The 17075-nt window shown below is 48.5% G+C and overlaps 1 protein-coding gene across 2 annotated transcripts in view; it reads left to right on the forward strand.

Moving 5' to 3' along the window:
* The window catches only part of EMC8 (ER membrane protein complex subunit 8), a 21488-nt gene extending 9058 nt beyond the window's left edge, over positions 1-12430 (forward strand). The window contains exons 2-5 of one of the 2 annotated variants that reach the window (XM_017860585.1): positions 2044-2120; positions 9769-9838; positions 10578-10672; positions 11185-12430. In XM_017860585.1, the coding sequence (XP_017716074.1) occupies positions 2044-2120; positions 9769-9838; positions 10578-10672; positions 11185-11344 (402 nt within the window). In that variant the 3' untranslated portion in view covers positions 11345-12430. The remainder of the gene's footprint in view (positions 1-2043; positions 2121-9768; positions 9839-10577; positions 10673-11184) is intronic. The other variant, XM_017860591.1, reaches the window with a different exon arrangement.
* Positions 12431-17075: the final 4645 nt, after the last annotated feature.

A 17075-nucleotide genomic window follows, 5' to 3' on the forward strand; every position in this document is an offset into this window, starting at 1 on the left:
CCCAGGTACTCGGGAGGCTGAGGCAGGAGAATGGCGTAAACCCGGGAGGCGGAGCTTGCAATGAACTGAGATCCGGCCAGTGCACTCCAGCCTGGGCAACAGAGCAAGACTCCATCTCAAAAAAAAAAATTAGCTGGATGGGGTGGTGCACACCTGTAGTCCCAGCTAATCAGGAGGCTGAGGTGGGAGGATCACTTGAGCCCAGGAATTCAAGGCTGCAGTGAACTGTGATCTTACCACTGTACTCCAGCCTGGACAGACGGGGTGAGACTGTCTCAAAAAAAAGAAAAAAAGTATTGTTTTAAGCCACTAAATGTGTGTAACTTGTCACAAGGGCAATCGGAAACTAGGACAGTGGCCAACCTGACTATGAAAATAAGGGCAGGCTATACTGGAGAGCCGGGATAGGGACACCCGGGTGGGGGGCAGAGACGTGGGTCACCTCAGGGGAGAACACACTCAGGAGGCCAGCCCGCGATGGCACATGAAGGCTGGGAGCATGGTGCTCAAGGATCAGCTCATCAAGGAACTTGACCCAATTTAGAGCAAGGCCCTGTGATCGTGCATAGAGATGTTCCAAGCAGCAATCGAAAGCTTCCGGAATCTATTCCATGAAGAGGTGATAGACACAAAATATGAGTTGTTTCGGAGTTGTTTTCAGCAAAGTCACAATGATAGCACCATTATAGATATTTTAGGGACATAATCCTGATCTTTTGGGTGGATGACCAGAATGTCTAGTTGGTTCACCGAGCCCTGATTTTGACCCAATATGGTAATTCGTGAACTCTTAGGAGGCCAGAAATATCCTAATCCTGTGCGAGCCAGGGACCCTGGGACTGTAACTGTCATGTCTGCTTTTGGTCATGAAGGAGACTCAGAGGCCCAAACCAGAATTCAGGAAAAAGAGCAATAGGATTGTGTTGAAAAAACACACACATGCATTTTTAACCAGTTTATTCCCTACAAAAAAAATCAAGTACCAATTTTGTTTCCTCTTGTGCAGACTGAGAATAGACTTTATTACAGTGTATTCAAATTCCATTATGCCAAAACAGGATGACCTTTTGTTGTTTTGAATAATGGCCTTAGACCTGCAGGAAGCTGCATTTGATGAGAAACATGGTACCATAAAAGAAACCCAAAAACTCTGAGGGCCTGCCACCATGCTCCCATTTCAAAGCACACCATAGAGAACTAAGGACATGTGCATGTGCCCCTTCCTAACTTGGGACCTCTTTACCCTCCACCCCAGCTGCGGGGTATTTCACAATGTGATGCTTAGAATGCTGAGATCGAGTATGAAAAGACATTTTTTTTGGAGACAGAGTTTCGCTCTTGTTGCCCAGGCTGGAGTGCAGAGGCATGATCTTGGTTCACTGCAACCTCCCACTCTGGGGTTCGAGTGATTCTCCTGCCTCAGCCTCGCAAGTAGCTGGGATTACAAGCGCACACCACCATGCCCAGCTAATTTTTTAATTTTTAGTGGAGATGGGGTTTCTCCATATTGTCTCGAACTCTTGACCTCAGGTGATCCGCCCACCTCAGCCTCCCAAGGTGTTGGTGTTACAGGCGTGAGCCACTGCACCTGGCCTAAACGACTTGTTTTGAAAGAGACTGAGATTCCCCTTCTGGCTCTGTTCCTACCTGGTTGCGCAAACTTAGAACCTCTCTAAGCTTTGTTTTCTTAACTATGAAGGATAATGATTTAAATCATTTTAAGGATTTCTAAAGCCCCGGTTCTTTGTAAGAGAAGGTGGATAAAAATTATTCTCCTTCCGACTCTCTGCAGCGCTGTACCAAACCTGTGGACAAAGGGTCCTCTCGCTGGGACTGAGGCAAGCGGTCATTCCTTATGGTCAAAGTCCTGCCCTTCCTGACCATGTTTTCCTGAGTCCTAGCCTTTCTTGTGGGGAGCAGGGTATGAGGATTAAGATCCTGTCATGTCTTATCCCAGCATGTGGGAGTGAGATCTGTGGTTTTTGCGACTTGATATTTAAGGGAGAATCATTCATCTTTTCCCAATTTTTGTTCCTCTTTCAGATTGATTCATGGTGCAAAGATCATAGCTACGTGATTGCTGGTTATTATCAAGCTAATGAGCGAGTGAAGGATGCCAGGTATGTGGGTGCGGAACCATCCGTAGGCGAGGACGTAAGCACGTGACGGGCAGAGCCTGTCTCTTGTGTGCTTTTCAACCAGATAGGAAACCTGTGAGACCCACGCCCCTTCCCTCTGTGCTTATTTATAGTATTTGAGGCGAACTGTGGTGTGGATAATTCCAAACAACAGAAATTCCAAACATTTCTATTAACTTTGGGATTCTGTTCTGTGTCTTCTTTATTTTGCCTGAAGGGAATTCATACAATGAAAGCGACAGTCAGGGTTCCGGTTTCTGTCCCTGCTCAGCTCTGCCTTCCTTCCTCTTCCCAGACTAGGGGTGGTATTGGGCAGAGCACTGGGAAGGAATGCTGCTCTATTTGCCAACAAATAGACCAGCCTGTAGGTTTGGGGTCAGTACTCTGATGAAAATGTGGTATTTGCTGCCCCATTTATACTGGTTCCTTCTTCCTTTTATCCGGATCCTTCCCCCACCGGGGCTCTCACTAATAACAAAGCTGAGAATTTTTCTGTATGTCTGCATTATCTTGGTCCCAACAGAAAAACAGATGACATGCTCGGGTTGGGATCATCTGAGAAGGGCTTAATAAGCAGGCTGTTCACAAGTCGTGGGCCGTAGATAAGAGAACGCACAGGGGGTTGTGCAGTAACCAAGACTGGCGACAACAGTCCAGAGGGTGGGGAGGAAGATGCTGGGTAAAGAAGTCCACCTTGAGAAGAGCAGTGCCCTTGGGCAGGTGGTCACAGCCAGCCTGACATGGCCTCCCATCTGGGGAGGGGTGGCCCAGAGCAGTCAGTACCTGATGTCCCTCTTTCATTTTCCTTTGGCTAAACCCAGCCAGAAGCCAGACGGGCAGCTGGAAGGTCCACGCCGTATATAACAGGGCCATGCGTCTTGCTGCCCTGACGTGGCTTCCTCATGTTGTCAGATAGAGCCGACCCTCCAGTGTCCAAGGAGATGGGGGTGCAGTGAAAGGCCCTGCCATTGGGTCCGCTTGCTCAGCACAGATGAGAAGGTGAGCTCGAGCACTTTGGAAATAATACTGTAAGCTGGTGACCGCATTGCTATCACTGATGAGGCACCAGTGTTTCTGATGAGAAACATGGTATCATAAAAGAAACCCAAACTTAGAAACATAATTATCTTACCCTTTTGGAGGGCTGGGTCCACGCACTGGATCCTGAGGAAGGCAGATGTCCTAGGAGATGCGGCGCTCAAACTCGGTCCACTGAAGCGTCTGCTGGGGCGGTTGGGAGCGCGTAGAAGCCTCATGCACGCTGGCTCTTCTGCTGCTTCCTCTGAGCCCACGAGCAGCACTGGCCTGTCCGGCTTCAGCGCCTCTCTTCTGACTCTCACTGGGATGTCCTGTTTGATATTGCCTGCCTCCCTTTATTGATGACTCCGTGTCTCCCGTCCTTCACTGAGCGAGAGCCTACCCACAGGGCCACATCCATCTTAGTCTTTGTTACATGAAAGACTAGGCGTGGCTGAGGAAACGCAGCCCTCTAGCCCTTGCCCTCCTGTGGCTGAGATGAACATGAAGGACAGTGCAAACGCAGGCTGCAGTGCAGGACAGCGGCCCCTGGAGGGGGCTTGGCGGCAGGGGCCCCGAGACTTAGACCTGGTAGAATGATCCCAGAAGCCACAGGGCATGGTGTCCTGTACACCAGGCCCTCGAGAGTGGGCAGGGCCTTGTCAAGTGCATATGTGGAGACCAGGAGGTCAGCATTCCTGGTTGGGGGATAGAATACACAGGTGAAGACGTGGCAGTGGCTGGGGCTGTGCCCACATGGAGGGAGATGCTAGGAAGTGAGGCTGCACAGGTAGGTTGGGCCACACCTAAGGGCTCCCCCGTGCTCAGAAGCATTTTGAACTTCACCTTGCAAGCAGTGGGGAGCGCCCTTGGCAGGAAAGTGTTCCTGGACCAAGCAGTGTCTCCCGCCGCTGTCCCTGCAGAAGGGAGAGGAGACTGGGCAAGTGGGAATGGCATCAGGTTGTCAAATGAGTGCAGGGGCCTCCCTTTCCTTCACCCCCTACGTGCAAATCCATGTCTGATGTGGTCACCCCACATGGACCCGTGCAGGCTGTCCTGTCCTCCTCTCTGCACACACCTCATCTGGCTCACAGCCCTCATGTTCTTACCTCTGTGCTGACCTCATTACAGCCCAGCCTGGAATTATCCTACTCAGACACAGTTTTCCTGCTCTCCATACCTTCCTTCTAGAATGTCCTCCCTATCCTCACCTAGTCCATGTCCTTCTGCATCCTCCAGGAGGTTTTGCAGTCCTTCATTAATAGACTTTTAAATGCATCCCTAGCAGCCATTTGTCAGATGTGTAGAGAGGATAAACCTTAGGTAGGGGTCTGCCACCCTGGAATAGGGAATCCACCCCCCGGTGTGCCCAGTTGTTTGAGGAGTAAACCTCAGGTAGTTAATGCTGTCCTATCCTTGGGCCCTGTTAGGGTCATTTTATTTCATCCTCACAGCAATGCACAAGTGAAGAAACTCCAGCCAGAGAAGGTGGCTTCTCAGAGGCCACACGGCTTGGGAGCTTAGGAGCTAGGATCTTGCCAACTTCTGACTTACGTATGGTTTTGCTTCTGCCTGGAAAACCTTCGCCTCTCTTCAGCCAGACCTAGCTGGAAATTTGCTCTTATTCTAGAAATATTGCCTGATTCACAGTGTTTTGCAGCATGAATTGGAGCCAAGTAGACCTGGATTCAAATTCTAGGTGACTTACTGATTAACTTCCTTGGGCCTCCGTGGCCCTATCTGTAAAATGGAGCTGAGTTCATGCCTCAGAGAGTAGTCGTGAGGACAGAATGAAATAGCGCAGCGTGTTTGGCCTTGTGCTTGGTTTACAGTAGTGGCTGGTGCTATTACTAGTGCTGCAATGACTTTTTCTATTATTTTTCTAATGTAGTGTTTATAACTTTTATGAATTTCGTAAACCTTAGGTCATTCTGTCAAGTTTTACTATATGATTCGTTGTTGACCAGTGTTTTGCTTCACAGTTAGCATTTGATATGGGCAGGTTTCGGTGCCCGGCAGAGAGCCCTGGCCTGAGGCAGACACTCAGGAAGAAGCTTTTAGATACACAGTGTAAGATGGTACCTACACGCTGGCCCGACATGGTGCTGTTGGGAGGGTGAGCAGAGTGGTCTATCTTCAGGGCGCCTGCAGTTTCACTTGGCAGCTATTTCTTTCTAGGAACAAGGAGTTCCTGACAGCAGGAACCACAGCGGGGCAGTCTTCATTCAGGATGAAGTGGATCAGTATTGGAGATGCAGTGCCTAAGACAGAGAAATGCAAAGTTGGCAGCTCTTTCAAATACTTTGACAGTTCATTAACTACACATTTTTTGGGGGTGTGGGTGGGGAGCAGACAGAGCCTCACTCTGTCACCCAGGCTGGAGCGGAGTGGCATGATCTTACCTCACTGCAACCTCCGCCTCCCAGGTTCAAACTATTCTCCTGTCTCAGCCTCCCGAGTAGCTGGAATTACAGGCACCCGCCACCATGCCTGGCTAGTTTTTGTATTTTTGATAGAGACGGGGTTTCACCATGTTGGCTAGGCTGGTCTCGAACTCCTGACCTCAAGTGAGCCACCCGCCTCGGCCTCCCAAAGTGCTAGGATTACAGGCATGAGCCACCGCGCCCAGCCACAAATTTTTAAACTTCTTTTAAAATAATAAATTTTAGGCCAGTCATGGTGGATCACACCTGTAATCCCAGCACTTTCAGAGGCCAAGGCGGGAGGATCACCTGAGCCAGGAGTTCAAGACCAGTCTGGGCAACATAGCAAGACCTCATCTCTACAAAAAAATACAAAAATTAGCTGGACATGGTGGCCTACGCCTGTGGTCCCAGCTACAAGGGAGGGTAGGGTGGGAAGATCACTTGAGCCTGGGCAGTTGAGGCTGCAGTGAGCCATGATCTCGCCACTGTACTCCAGCCTGGGCAATGAAACAAGACCCCATGTAAAAATCGGTGAACAGGAAGTTACATGCTTAGAATTCTTGAGCATCTAAAATGGTAGTTTTCTTTTAATGAGGTTTCTTTATCCTCTTGCCAATAAAAATCACTGACCAGCATGATCAGTGTTAAGTACGAGGGTAAGGGCTTTGCAAGCTCTTCATGGCAAGCGGCCCTGCCTTTTGCTTTCCAAGTTCCTCAGCAAATGCAGGAGCAGGCAGAGGTGGGTGCACAGGCAGGCTTCCTGAGGGCTCTGTACTCGCTTCTCACCATTTGCCATCAGTGCTGTAGGGACCTGGCGCCCACTGAGTCCTGGTCAGTGCAGTGAAGCACTGCCTTCCCTCTGCGCTAAGAGCAACTATCACACTGCTTTTGTCAATATGATTGACTTCTGCCTGGAAAATCTCACCTTCCCTCTTAAGTCATATTTTTCTTAACACAGTCACATTTTAAGTCATATTTTCTTAACACTGCAGCCTTATAATCAGTACATCACTTTGTCAATTTTGAAAATGAAAATAGAATAATCATATAAAATAATTTGTTTTTTTAAACATTAATTTTTTAGCCTAATCACAAGGAAAGGATTGTAATTGTATATTGTGTGCTTTGTTAAATAACTCACAATAATCCATGTATTTTTATGGCTATTAAAAGAAAGATGGGGCCGGGCGCGGTGGCTCACGCCTGTAATCCCAGCACTTTGGGAGGCCGAGGTGGGTGGATCATGAGGTCAGGAGATCACGACCATCCTGGCTAACACGGTGAAACCCCGTCTCTACTAAAAATACAAAAAATTAGCTGGGCGTGGTGGTGAGCGCCTGTAGTCCCAACTCCTTGGGAGGCTGAGACAGGAGAATGGCGTGAACCCGGAAGGCAGAGCTTGCAGTGAGCCGAGATCACGCCACTGCACTCCAGCCTGGGCAACAGAGCTAGACTCTGCCTCAAAAAAAAAAAAGAAAGAAAGATGGATGGGTTGGTACCTGCCACAAAAAGCTGAAACTCTTGATTGTGCAGGGCAGATAGGATGCACAGAAGGAAAGCAGCACGTGCCATGGACTCTGTGTTATAGCCTCTTAGAAATAAATCCTCAGAATTCCAACAGGGCAGGGGGCCTCATCCAGGGCAGTTTAGCAGGGCTTTGTGGCGAGGGTGGCATGTCTTCTGGGCACTGAAAAAGGGGAAGCAATTCAGTAAGGAGGGCTTGGTGTGGAGGGCCAGACCGGGGACAGTGTGAGTGAACAAGACAAGCATGTGAGGGAGATGACATGTTGGCAGATTTCCTGACATGGAAGACACAGCATTGCCCCTATGGCTGAGCATGGTAGCTCAGTTCACCATGACGAAGGCCTGCCTCTGCCAGCCTGAGAATGACAGCCTTCATCTTGCAGGCAGTGGTGAGCAGTAGTCTGTGGGGCCGTGAGCACCAGGGGATGCAATGGGAGTTCTGTTTTAGGAAAATTTAGTTCAGGAGAATTTTCAGGTTACATCGGATAACAAGAGCCTAAGCTGAGCTTCGTAGCTTGTGCCTGTGGTCCCAGCTGCTTGTGAGGCTGAGCAGGGAGGATTGATTGACACCAGGAGTTGATGGCCATGATCGCACCTGTGAATAGCCTCCATGCTCCAGCCTGGGCAACGAAGCGAGACTCTGTCTCTCTCTCTCTCTCTCTTTGTTTTTTTTTTTTTGCACAGGTTGGAGTGCAGTGGCATGACCTTGGCTCGCTGCAACCCCCGCCTCCTAGGTTCAAGCGATTCTCCTGCCTCAGCCTACCAAGTAGCTGAGACTACAAACGTGCACCACCACACCCAGCTAATTTTTGTATTTTTAGTAGAGACAGGGTTTCACCATGTTGGCCAGGCTGGTCTCAAACTCCTGACCTCAGGTGATCCACCTGCCTCAGCCTCCCAAAGTGCTGGGATTACAGGCATGAGCCACTGCACCCATCCGACGCTATCTCTTTAAAAAAGAGAGCAAGCGAGCCTAGAAATTATGAGACCAGTTAGGAAGCAGTTTTAGAAGCCCCTGCCTAAGGTGAGAGCCTGAAGGAAATAAATGGCAGGGAGAATACAGGAAGGGACCTGTGGCCTGCAGGGTGGGGAAGAGCAAAGGGAAAGGTGGCCTCAGGTTGGAGAGGCTGGAAATGGGCTGGCCTGCCTGAGTGTGGTGGGTTCCCACAGAGAGGCTTTTGAGGGGATAGCAGTCTTGTGGCCATCAGGCAGTGGTCAGGAGACTTCCAGGTGTTGCTCTGCAAGGGAATGGGGTAGATGGCAGATTGCACAGAGCTGTGGTGAGGACATGGCGCAAGACTAGCGGCTTGTTAAAGAAGTTGAAGAAACAGGCGTGGAAGGGAGGAGGGAGGCTGGACAGCAGCTAGAGAGAACCGGTTCGATGCTTTTGCTTTTCCCTGAAAATAAAGACTTAACACAGATTTGAAGGCAGAACTGGGGCTCGGACACAGGAAGAATATAAATAAGTCCCCCGAGGAGAAGGCCCCTTCCCGACATAGGCTAGAAGAGTAACTTTGTGTATGGAGACATGGAGCAGGAATGGTGTAGGAGCTGCTCTGTAATTAGTTCTATTAACTTAAGGTAGAAAGGGAGCATTTATCAGGGTTGGATGGCGGCAGGGCCAGAGCCAGCAGTGGAGGCTCATGAGCATGGAGAAGATGTGGAAAGGCTGAGGAATTCCTCAAAGGGTGATGGACCGCCAGCTGCCCTGAGGTTGCTCTTACTTGTTGCAGTGGACAGGTTGCTTTGCTAGCGTGCAGATGGAGAATTTGAGAAGGCCAGCCTGGGAGACTTGGAGTTTGACCCAGGGGCTGGCAGGTGCCCCGCAGTAGAGTTTATCTGCCTGCTTCAGGCAACTCTCCACTAGGTTCTTGGGAGCCTTCCGTTAGGAGATGCCTCTCAGGATCCCATCACCGGGGCTTTCTGGTTGGAGTGAGGCAAGGACCTGCTTTGCATGATGCACCCTGTTACCCAACAGCGTTCCCCGTCCTTGCTGGCCACACCCATCACAGTGGGGCTGTCATCACCAAGAGCCACTTTAAATGGGCAGAACATATTTACCTGGCAGGGGAAGCACCAAGATCGCAAAGGTGGTTTTCCCAGGGCAAGGTTCGTCCATTGCACTCCAGATGTGCTGACCCCTGCGATTTCTTCATCTGTGGGGAACTGCCCTCAGACTCTCCCCAGCAATATAAATAAATAAGTAGGCTGGGCACAGTGGCCCATGCCTGTAAGGACTTTGGGAGGCCAAGGCAGTAAGATTGCTTGAGGCCAGGAGTTCAAGACCAGCCTGGGCAACATAGCAAGATGTCGTCTCTACCAAAAAAAAAAAAAAAAACAACCACTAAAAAGTAACTGGGTGTGGTGACCTGTGCCTATAGTCCCAGCTACTCAGGAGGCAGAGGTGGAATTGCTTGAGTCCAGGAATTTGAGGTTACATTGAGCTATGATTACATCACTGCACTCCAGCTTGAGCAACAGAACAAGACCCTGTCTCTACCAAAAAATTAAATAAGTAAACCGGTGAAGCTAGCACGTGCAGTCTATTGACTCCGCCAGTCTTTCTGTCGTTGCTTGTTAAGTCTTGGTGTTGACTGTGCCTTTTGTAAACAGTGTTGGATGGCATTGATTGGAATGTGGTAGCCTGACTATTTCTTTGACAGTCCAAACCAGGTTGCAGAGAAGGTGGCCTCCAGAATCGCCGAGGGCTTCAGCGACACTGCACTCATTATGGTAAGTTGCTTCTAGACAGCATGCGGGAGGCCCTTGCACCTCCCCTCACCAACATGGAGCTTGCTCTGCGGCGGTTTCCTTTCCGCTAACCCCTTCACTCATTTATCTGCTTGAGACCATTGCCGCCTCTTGCAGTTTTCTCCAAGCTGCAGACCAGTCGAATCCCAAACCGTGGCTTATGTGCTCCCGCATCACTACACAAGTAGGAATGGGGTCCCCTGCCAGCAGCAGCACCTGGGAACTTGTTAGAGATGCGAATTCCCAGGTACCCACCCCAGATCCCACTGAATCAGAAATGTGGGGGGGTGGGGCCCAGCGGTCCATGTTAACACACCTTCTAGGTGATTCTGATCTGAACATGCCAAGTGCGAGAAGCACAGAATTAGAACAGCCAGCACAGCCTCTAGGGGTGCAGGGAAGGAAGGCACTTGTATGTGAGCAGATGACATCGAGGGCCTTGCTGAACAGCCTTGATTCAGACAGAATCCTAGGATGAGGGAAGAAGTTGTTTGGAAGCTTCGCTTTTGTGAAAAAGCAATGAAGGACTTGACATTTTCCTGCATAACACAACAGTTTTCCTCAGGCCAGACGCTCGCGCCACTCTGCATACCGGCTCTGTGGGAAGAGTCTCTGCCCCAGCCAGCATGGGCACTGCTGCAGGGAGAGCCCCGAGGAGGTGCCTGCCGCCGCTGTTTGGCTAGCATTCTGTTCACTCTCGTGTCCTTTGCCTTGTGCTCAGGTAGACAACACCAAGTTTACGATGGACTGCGTAGCGCCTACGATCCACGTGTACGAGCACCATGAGAACAGATGGCGGTGCAGAGACCCACACCAGTGAGTGCGCCCCATGCCGCCGTGCAGACGGGGCTTCGTCAGCACCTGGCCACGCGAGAGCTGCTCTCGCCCAGCCTGTGTTTTCAGTTAGCGTTTTCTCCAGAGGCATGGTACCAAGCATATTCCCCAGCTGCTGTAGGCCCCAGTGCTCCAGCGCTTCCAGGCGGTGGAGGGAACCTCAGTGGTATTCATAGGTCTTCCCACCCCAGGCCCTAGGGCACAGACACTCTTCTTCCCAGGCCTTTGCTTTGATGTATCTGTGGCCACTCAGAAAGCTTCAGTCATCTGCCTCCAACTTTCTCAAAATTCCATGTGAAGGGAGTCCCTTCCACATATTAACCATGTTTTCTATGCTGTGTACGTCTTCATGCGTTTGAAATGCCCATGTTTCTCAGTACTCTGCGCCATCTCTCCTCATACCACTGTGCATATGGCTGGCCTTCTCTCTTGATGCTGTTACAAGCCGCCCATTTTCACTGTTAGATGCTGACTTCTTCATGTTTGACCCGTAGTGACTACTGTGAAGACTGGCCGGAGGCACAGAGAATCTCAGCCTCGCTCCTGGACAGCCGGTCCTACGAGACGCTTGTGGATTTCGATAACCACCTGGATGACATTCGGAATGACTGGACAAACCCAGAGATCAATAAAGCTGTCCTGCACCTGTGCTAGGCAGGCGCCGCTGTGACTGGGCTCCAGGCCTTTCCACTATGTTGAAGAAGAAAACCTATTTTTAAATGTAAATAAAATATCTTGTAGCCTGTGTGGAAAGCTGACCGTTTTAAGAAGTGGCATGTGCCTTGAAAGGGGGCAGAATGTTCAGTCGGTCGTGTTTTTAACACAGAGTCTCTAGAAGAGGTGCAGACATCCCGTCTGACTGTCCCTGTGGACTCTCTCAGTTGTATGTTGCTATAATCCTCCAAATCAAAGCTCTTTCTGCTTGTGCAAGATTGTTCCTATTAAACAGTTTTAACTAACCTTTTATAATCTGGAGAGAATACTTTTAAGGCTTTTGAACTATCTTTTTTTAAAAAAAAAAAAAAAAAAAAAGCCCACATCTTATACTCCAATGAATGTGTTTGTGAGTTTTTATCCTGTTTGAATTTTGATGTCGTCCAGGCGTCCTGGGATCAGGGTAGACACGTGGAGTGCCAGTGCTGAGCTGTTTGAGAAGCTCTGTGTGGGTGTTTCTGTCGTCAGGCTGGGCTGTGAACAGCACTGTTCCACGTGGTGTCGCCTCACAGAGCCGCTGCAGCTCTGCACAGTGGGAGTGACACCACTGATGCCACAGAAGCCTTTATCCTTAGGGGCAAAAGCAAACATCGCTGGTGGTAACAGGAGCTCAGGGTGGTAGTCTTCAGCCACCCAGAAAGCTCACATGCGTGCAGGGCCAGGAAAGGGAAATGATCATTTCTTTTGTATTAGGAAAACAAGACTTAGACTTCCCGAGTTGTACAGAGTGACGTCTGTACTTTTTATACTTACATTTGGTCAAGTTTTCTAACCAAACCTTAGGAAATTGAGAGGGAAACTTTATGGTACCTTTACCTTTTTTCCTTTTTATATGAATTATTTTGTACAAAGTTCAGAGAGCGGTACCTTTCCTACTGTCTTTTCTTCGACTCCATCTAGGAATTTGTAACAATCAGTGTGACCTACTGAAAAGGTTTGTGATATAGCAGTCACTGTTTTCTCTTAACACATAGGAAAAAAGTTCAGACATCGCTACAATAAATGTGCTTTATTGGATCCACCAAATTCTCTCTTCCCCTTTCTTCAAATACCTCTTACTCTTGATTTTTTAAACTGGCGTTCTCTTGCATGGGGAGCACAGGAAAGAGTGAGGTGCCTGTGTAGCCCCCTTCTCTCTCCTGCCCTCAGATGCCAATACATCACAGCGGGAGCGAGATCTTGTTCCGAATGGGCTTGGGTTTGTTTCATAAAGGGAGGAGAATCACCTCCAGCATTTGCACGTAAGAAGCTGTTTTGTGCTGAGACTGAAACAGCAGCATAGGCCACCTCCAGTTAGAAGTCCAGGGGAACTGGCAGAGCTACTTGGGATGAAGGTGTGGTGAGGGCTAGTTTGGGAGGCATTTTAACGATACAGCCTTCCTAAAACCTTTCAAGGTGGCTTTCTGTCTGTCACCTCCCCGCGGAATTATTTTCCTTGGTTTTCCTCCTGCCTCCCAAGAGCATGTGCTGTCTTCTCTTTTGGATTTAGGCCAAAGCTTAAGTCCCATAACCTGTTCCCTGTCTATGACTGGGTCAGGCTTAAATTTTCTAAAGCAAGCATGTGAGATACCCTGAAGGGAAGGATGTATTGTGAAAAGCCAAAACAGATTTCCAAAGTGCAGATACCTGCTCCTATATTCCTTGTAAAAATAGCAGAAACCTCTGCTGAGCCCTTAGACCCTGTGCCGAGCCCTCTCTCTTGGTCTCCACACACTGTGCTGTGTGGCCTGTGCTGCCTCCCTCTTACCACCTCCCCCAAAAAACAGAGTCTGGCCCTGGGCTTAGTTAGGCTCTATCTTGCCCCACCCAGGATGAACGAACAAGCCTGTTGCAGACCCACCGGAAACTTACTCACACTCTGCCTTTTTGTGGAAAAGACAGGAGCAACACAAAGTATGTTTGTATGTTGAAAATCTGCCCTACAAAATGTTGAAGCCAGGTCCAGTGCTATGCACCTGTAGTTCCAGCTACTCAGGAGGCTGAGCAGGAGGATGGTTTGAGCCCAGGATTTCGAGGCCCACCCAAGAAAACTAGAAAAACCCAATATTTTTTTTAAAAAAAAAAAAAAAAAAAAAAAACTAAATCTGAAAGGGGTTGCACTTATGTTGATGTACATTTAGAGACACCTCTGTTTAGAGCCAGCGATCTGCTTACAGTCATTCTGGTGGCCATTTTCATCTTTCATAGCATCCATCCATTAAGTAAGACACATACATTATTAGTTTATATGAAAACCTCATATTCTATTTCTAGTCATGGTTACCTTTAAGATCTGAGGATACTAAACATGAAATATGGCAGTAACTTCATAAATACTCTAAAAAGCAGTGCACTTACTAAGGAAAAGTCAACTTTGCTAATCTAATGAAATTGGATTGCTTTAGAGCAGAAAATTAAGAAATCTTTGTTAAATTTTCAAGTCAATTTTCCGTGGATCTGGTATTTGTAAGCCTCCTGGATGTAAAAAGGCCTTGTATAATTAGCTTTGGTTTATTTTGTTTTTAGACAGGGTCTCGCTCTGTCACCCAGGCTGGAGTGCAGTGGCAGGATCATAGCTCGTTACAGCCTTGAACTCCTGGGCTCAAGTGATCTTCTACTCCATCCTGATATTACTTTAACAGCGTATTTTTCTGGTAGTTGTGTTGAAAAACCTATTGTTTCTGCAAAGTGTGTTTCTCAGCTTTTCACACTTGCCTTTTTTGTTTTGTTTTGCATTGGCAAGACAGTGTTTCCAAAACCTCCTTTTTAGCATTAACACTTCTCTTGCCACAGTAGCTACTTTATGGCATCATGGTAAATGGAAGCAGAAAAAATAGCCTTGAGCAGCAAACTCTGTATCCTATGGACATTTTTAGCAATTTTAGTGAAGATAGCTGAACTTAAAAATAGACTTCCGCTTTAGTAACTGACATTTCTTGAGGCGTCCCATCAACTCTCAGTGCCTTTTATGCATTGGACTTTTTTTTTTTTTTTTTTCAGTTCAATCAAAAGCCTGGTAGGAATTGCTAGTGTTGCCCTTGCCAACTCTCAGGTATGTGGTGTCTTAATCTGACTTCATTTCCATACATCTCAAAATCTGGGAGATAATGTAAATATTTTCATCCTCATAAAGTTGACTTGTTACTCCTTAAAATGCTCACAATATCCTTGAATGGGACATAATATCTAATTGAGTTTGTTGTTTCTTAGAAGTGAATCACCGGCTGGGCGTGGTGGTTCATGCCTGTAATCCCAGCACTTTGGGAGGCCAAGCGGGGGTGTGGGGGGGGGGGTGGATCACCTGAGGTGAGGAGTTCGAGACCAGCCTGGCCAATATGGTGAAACCCCATCTCTACTAAAAACACAAAAAGCAGCCAGGTGTGGTGGAGTGCACCTGTAGTCCCAGCTACTTAGCAGTCTGAGGCAGGAGAATTGCTTGAACCCAGGAGGCGAAGGTTGCAGTGAGCCGAGATCACGCCACTGCACTCCAGCCTGGGCAGCAGAGTGAGACTCTGTCTCAAAAAAAACAAAAGTGAATCACTGTTCTGAGGAGCCTTTTTTCCCTTTTAGGATTGACTTCTTAGAGAAGATGTTTCCTTGCAGGTTTCTGAAGTGCTGCCATTGGAGAAGCGATCTGAAGACTTCTGTGAAATAGGAGATCTAGTCCAGCTTTAGAACAGCTAAGAATCGTGTTCTCCTTGGTCTTTTGCTTTCAGAGCCAAGTGACAGGCACCCCCACAGCGGCCACTTGAGTTTAACTAGAGGAGCCCTTCGGCTCCCACTTGCTGTGTCACCTTGTAAAGCAGAATAGCATCCTGTATTTAGTGCTGGCTGAAAAAATTCTAGATTCCATAAATACACCTAAAGAATTGCAGTTCAGAATATTCATGACGTTCTGTGGCCCAAGCGCCTGCCCTCTCGGCCCCAGAAGGCAGCACCCCCAAGTTCCACCAAGCAGCCTGGGTGCTCACCCTCACTGAGGAGTTCAGTGAAACCTCCAAGGTCAGCCAGGATTCAGTAGCCTCCAGGTTCTTTTCTCTGCATTCCCTTCATTACTAAGAATATGGATTCTTCTTCAAGGCTGGACTTTCTCAAAAAGAATCTTGTTCTTGCTTCCAGCAGTGCCTGTTTCCCATTCTCTCTCTCTCTGTGTATGTTGTGTGACGGTCTCTCTCTGTCACCCAGGCTGGAGTGCAATGGTGCGATCTCAGCTCACTGCAACCTCCGCCTCCCAGGTTCAAGTGATCCTCCCACCTCAGCCTCCTGAGTAGCTGGAATTAGAGGCGCCCACCACCACGCCCAGCTAATTTTTATATTTTTGATAGAGACGGGGTTTCACCGTGTTAGCCAGGCTGGTCTCAAACCCCTGACCACAAGTGAGCCACCCACCTCGGCCTCCCAGAGTGCTGGGATTCCAGGCATGAGCTGCCGCACCTGGCCCCCATTCTTAAGATAACCTGGCAGAGCTTCGACAGCACCTGCCATTTCCACTAGCAGGGGGAGCTAGTGTGGTTAGGGGTTAGGGTGCTGCTCCCAAAGCCTCTTGGGGGCAAATCTCAGCTGTACCACTTTCTCGCTCTGTGGCCTTGGGCAAGTTACCTCTTAGTGATAACACCTGCTTGCATGGGTATTATGGAGACCAGAACGCTTTTGCTAATACTTAGCAGAATATTAGAGCCATGATGAAAAAAGTTCTTAACTTGTTTTTTGTTGTTGTTATTGTTGTTGTTGTTTGGTAAATATAGAACATTCTGTTGACCAGATTGATCTGAGAGGTACTTACTTATAGGAAACCTTCAGTGAACATTTATTGAATGAGTGAATCAAACCATTCATTCCCAAATTAGAGCAGTTTACATCTGCCTTCCCAGTAACCCTATGATAGTTCCATTTGACAGACAAGGAAACCAAGGCCCAGGCTGCAGAAGTGACTGCCTGAGGCTGCACACCCAGTAAGCAGCAGAGGGTGTGGCAGAGGACTGCACCAGGCGGCCCCGCTGCCAGAGAGGAGCAAAGAAGCCATCTCTTCCTCTACTTTCCATCCTCCCCTTCCCTATTCTTGCTCACCCCCCACCCCAGTTTTAATACATTTTCTTCCTTCCTTTATACAAAATCGATGTATGTTCATGGTAGAAAATCAAAGAGAAAATAAAAATCTCTCCATTCTCCCATACCCCCTCCTTCACTAGACAAGCGTAAGAAAGACAGAAAGTAGTGAAACCGGCAGGGATTTTGTGAACACCTTTATTGTCCCAGATCCTGAGATACAAAGAAATCGAAAGCATGGCACCTGCATTTGAGGAGCTTACAATGTAATTTAAGAAGTAAAAGGTGGGCTGGGTGCAGTGGCTCATGCCTGAAATACCAGCACTTTGGGAGACTGAGGTGGAAGGATCACTTTAGGCCAGGAGTTCACGACCACCCTAGATACTGAGACCCCATCTCTACAAAAAAATAAAATTAGCCAGATGTGGTGGGGCACACTGTAGTCCCAGCTACTCAGAAGGCTGAAGCAGGAAGACTGCTTGAGCCCAAGAGTTTGCGGCTGCAGCGAGCCATGATTATGCCACGGCACTCCAGCCTGGGTGACAGAGCAAGACCCCATCTTTCTCTCTCTCTTTTTTTTTTTTTTTTTTTTTTTTTTTAGGGGGGGGCTCCCTTTTTCCCCCAGGGTGGGGGGGGGGGGGGGGGG

Source organism: Rhinopithecus bieti, unplaced genomic scaffold, assembly GCF_001698545.2.
Source record: "Rhinopithecus bieti isolate Rb0 unplaced genomic scaffold, ASM169854v2 scaffold_1618, whole genome shotgun sequence".
Classification (NCBI taxonomy): domain Eukaryota; kingdom Metazoa; phylum Chordata; class Mammalia; order Primates; family Cercopithecidae; genus Rhinopithecus; species Rhinopithecus bieti.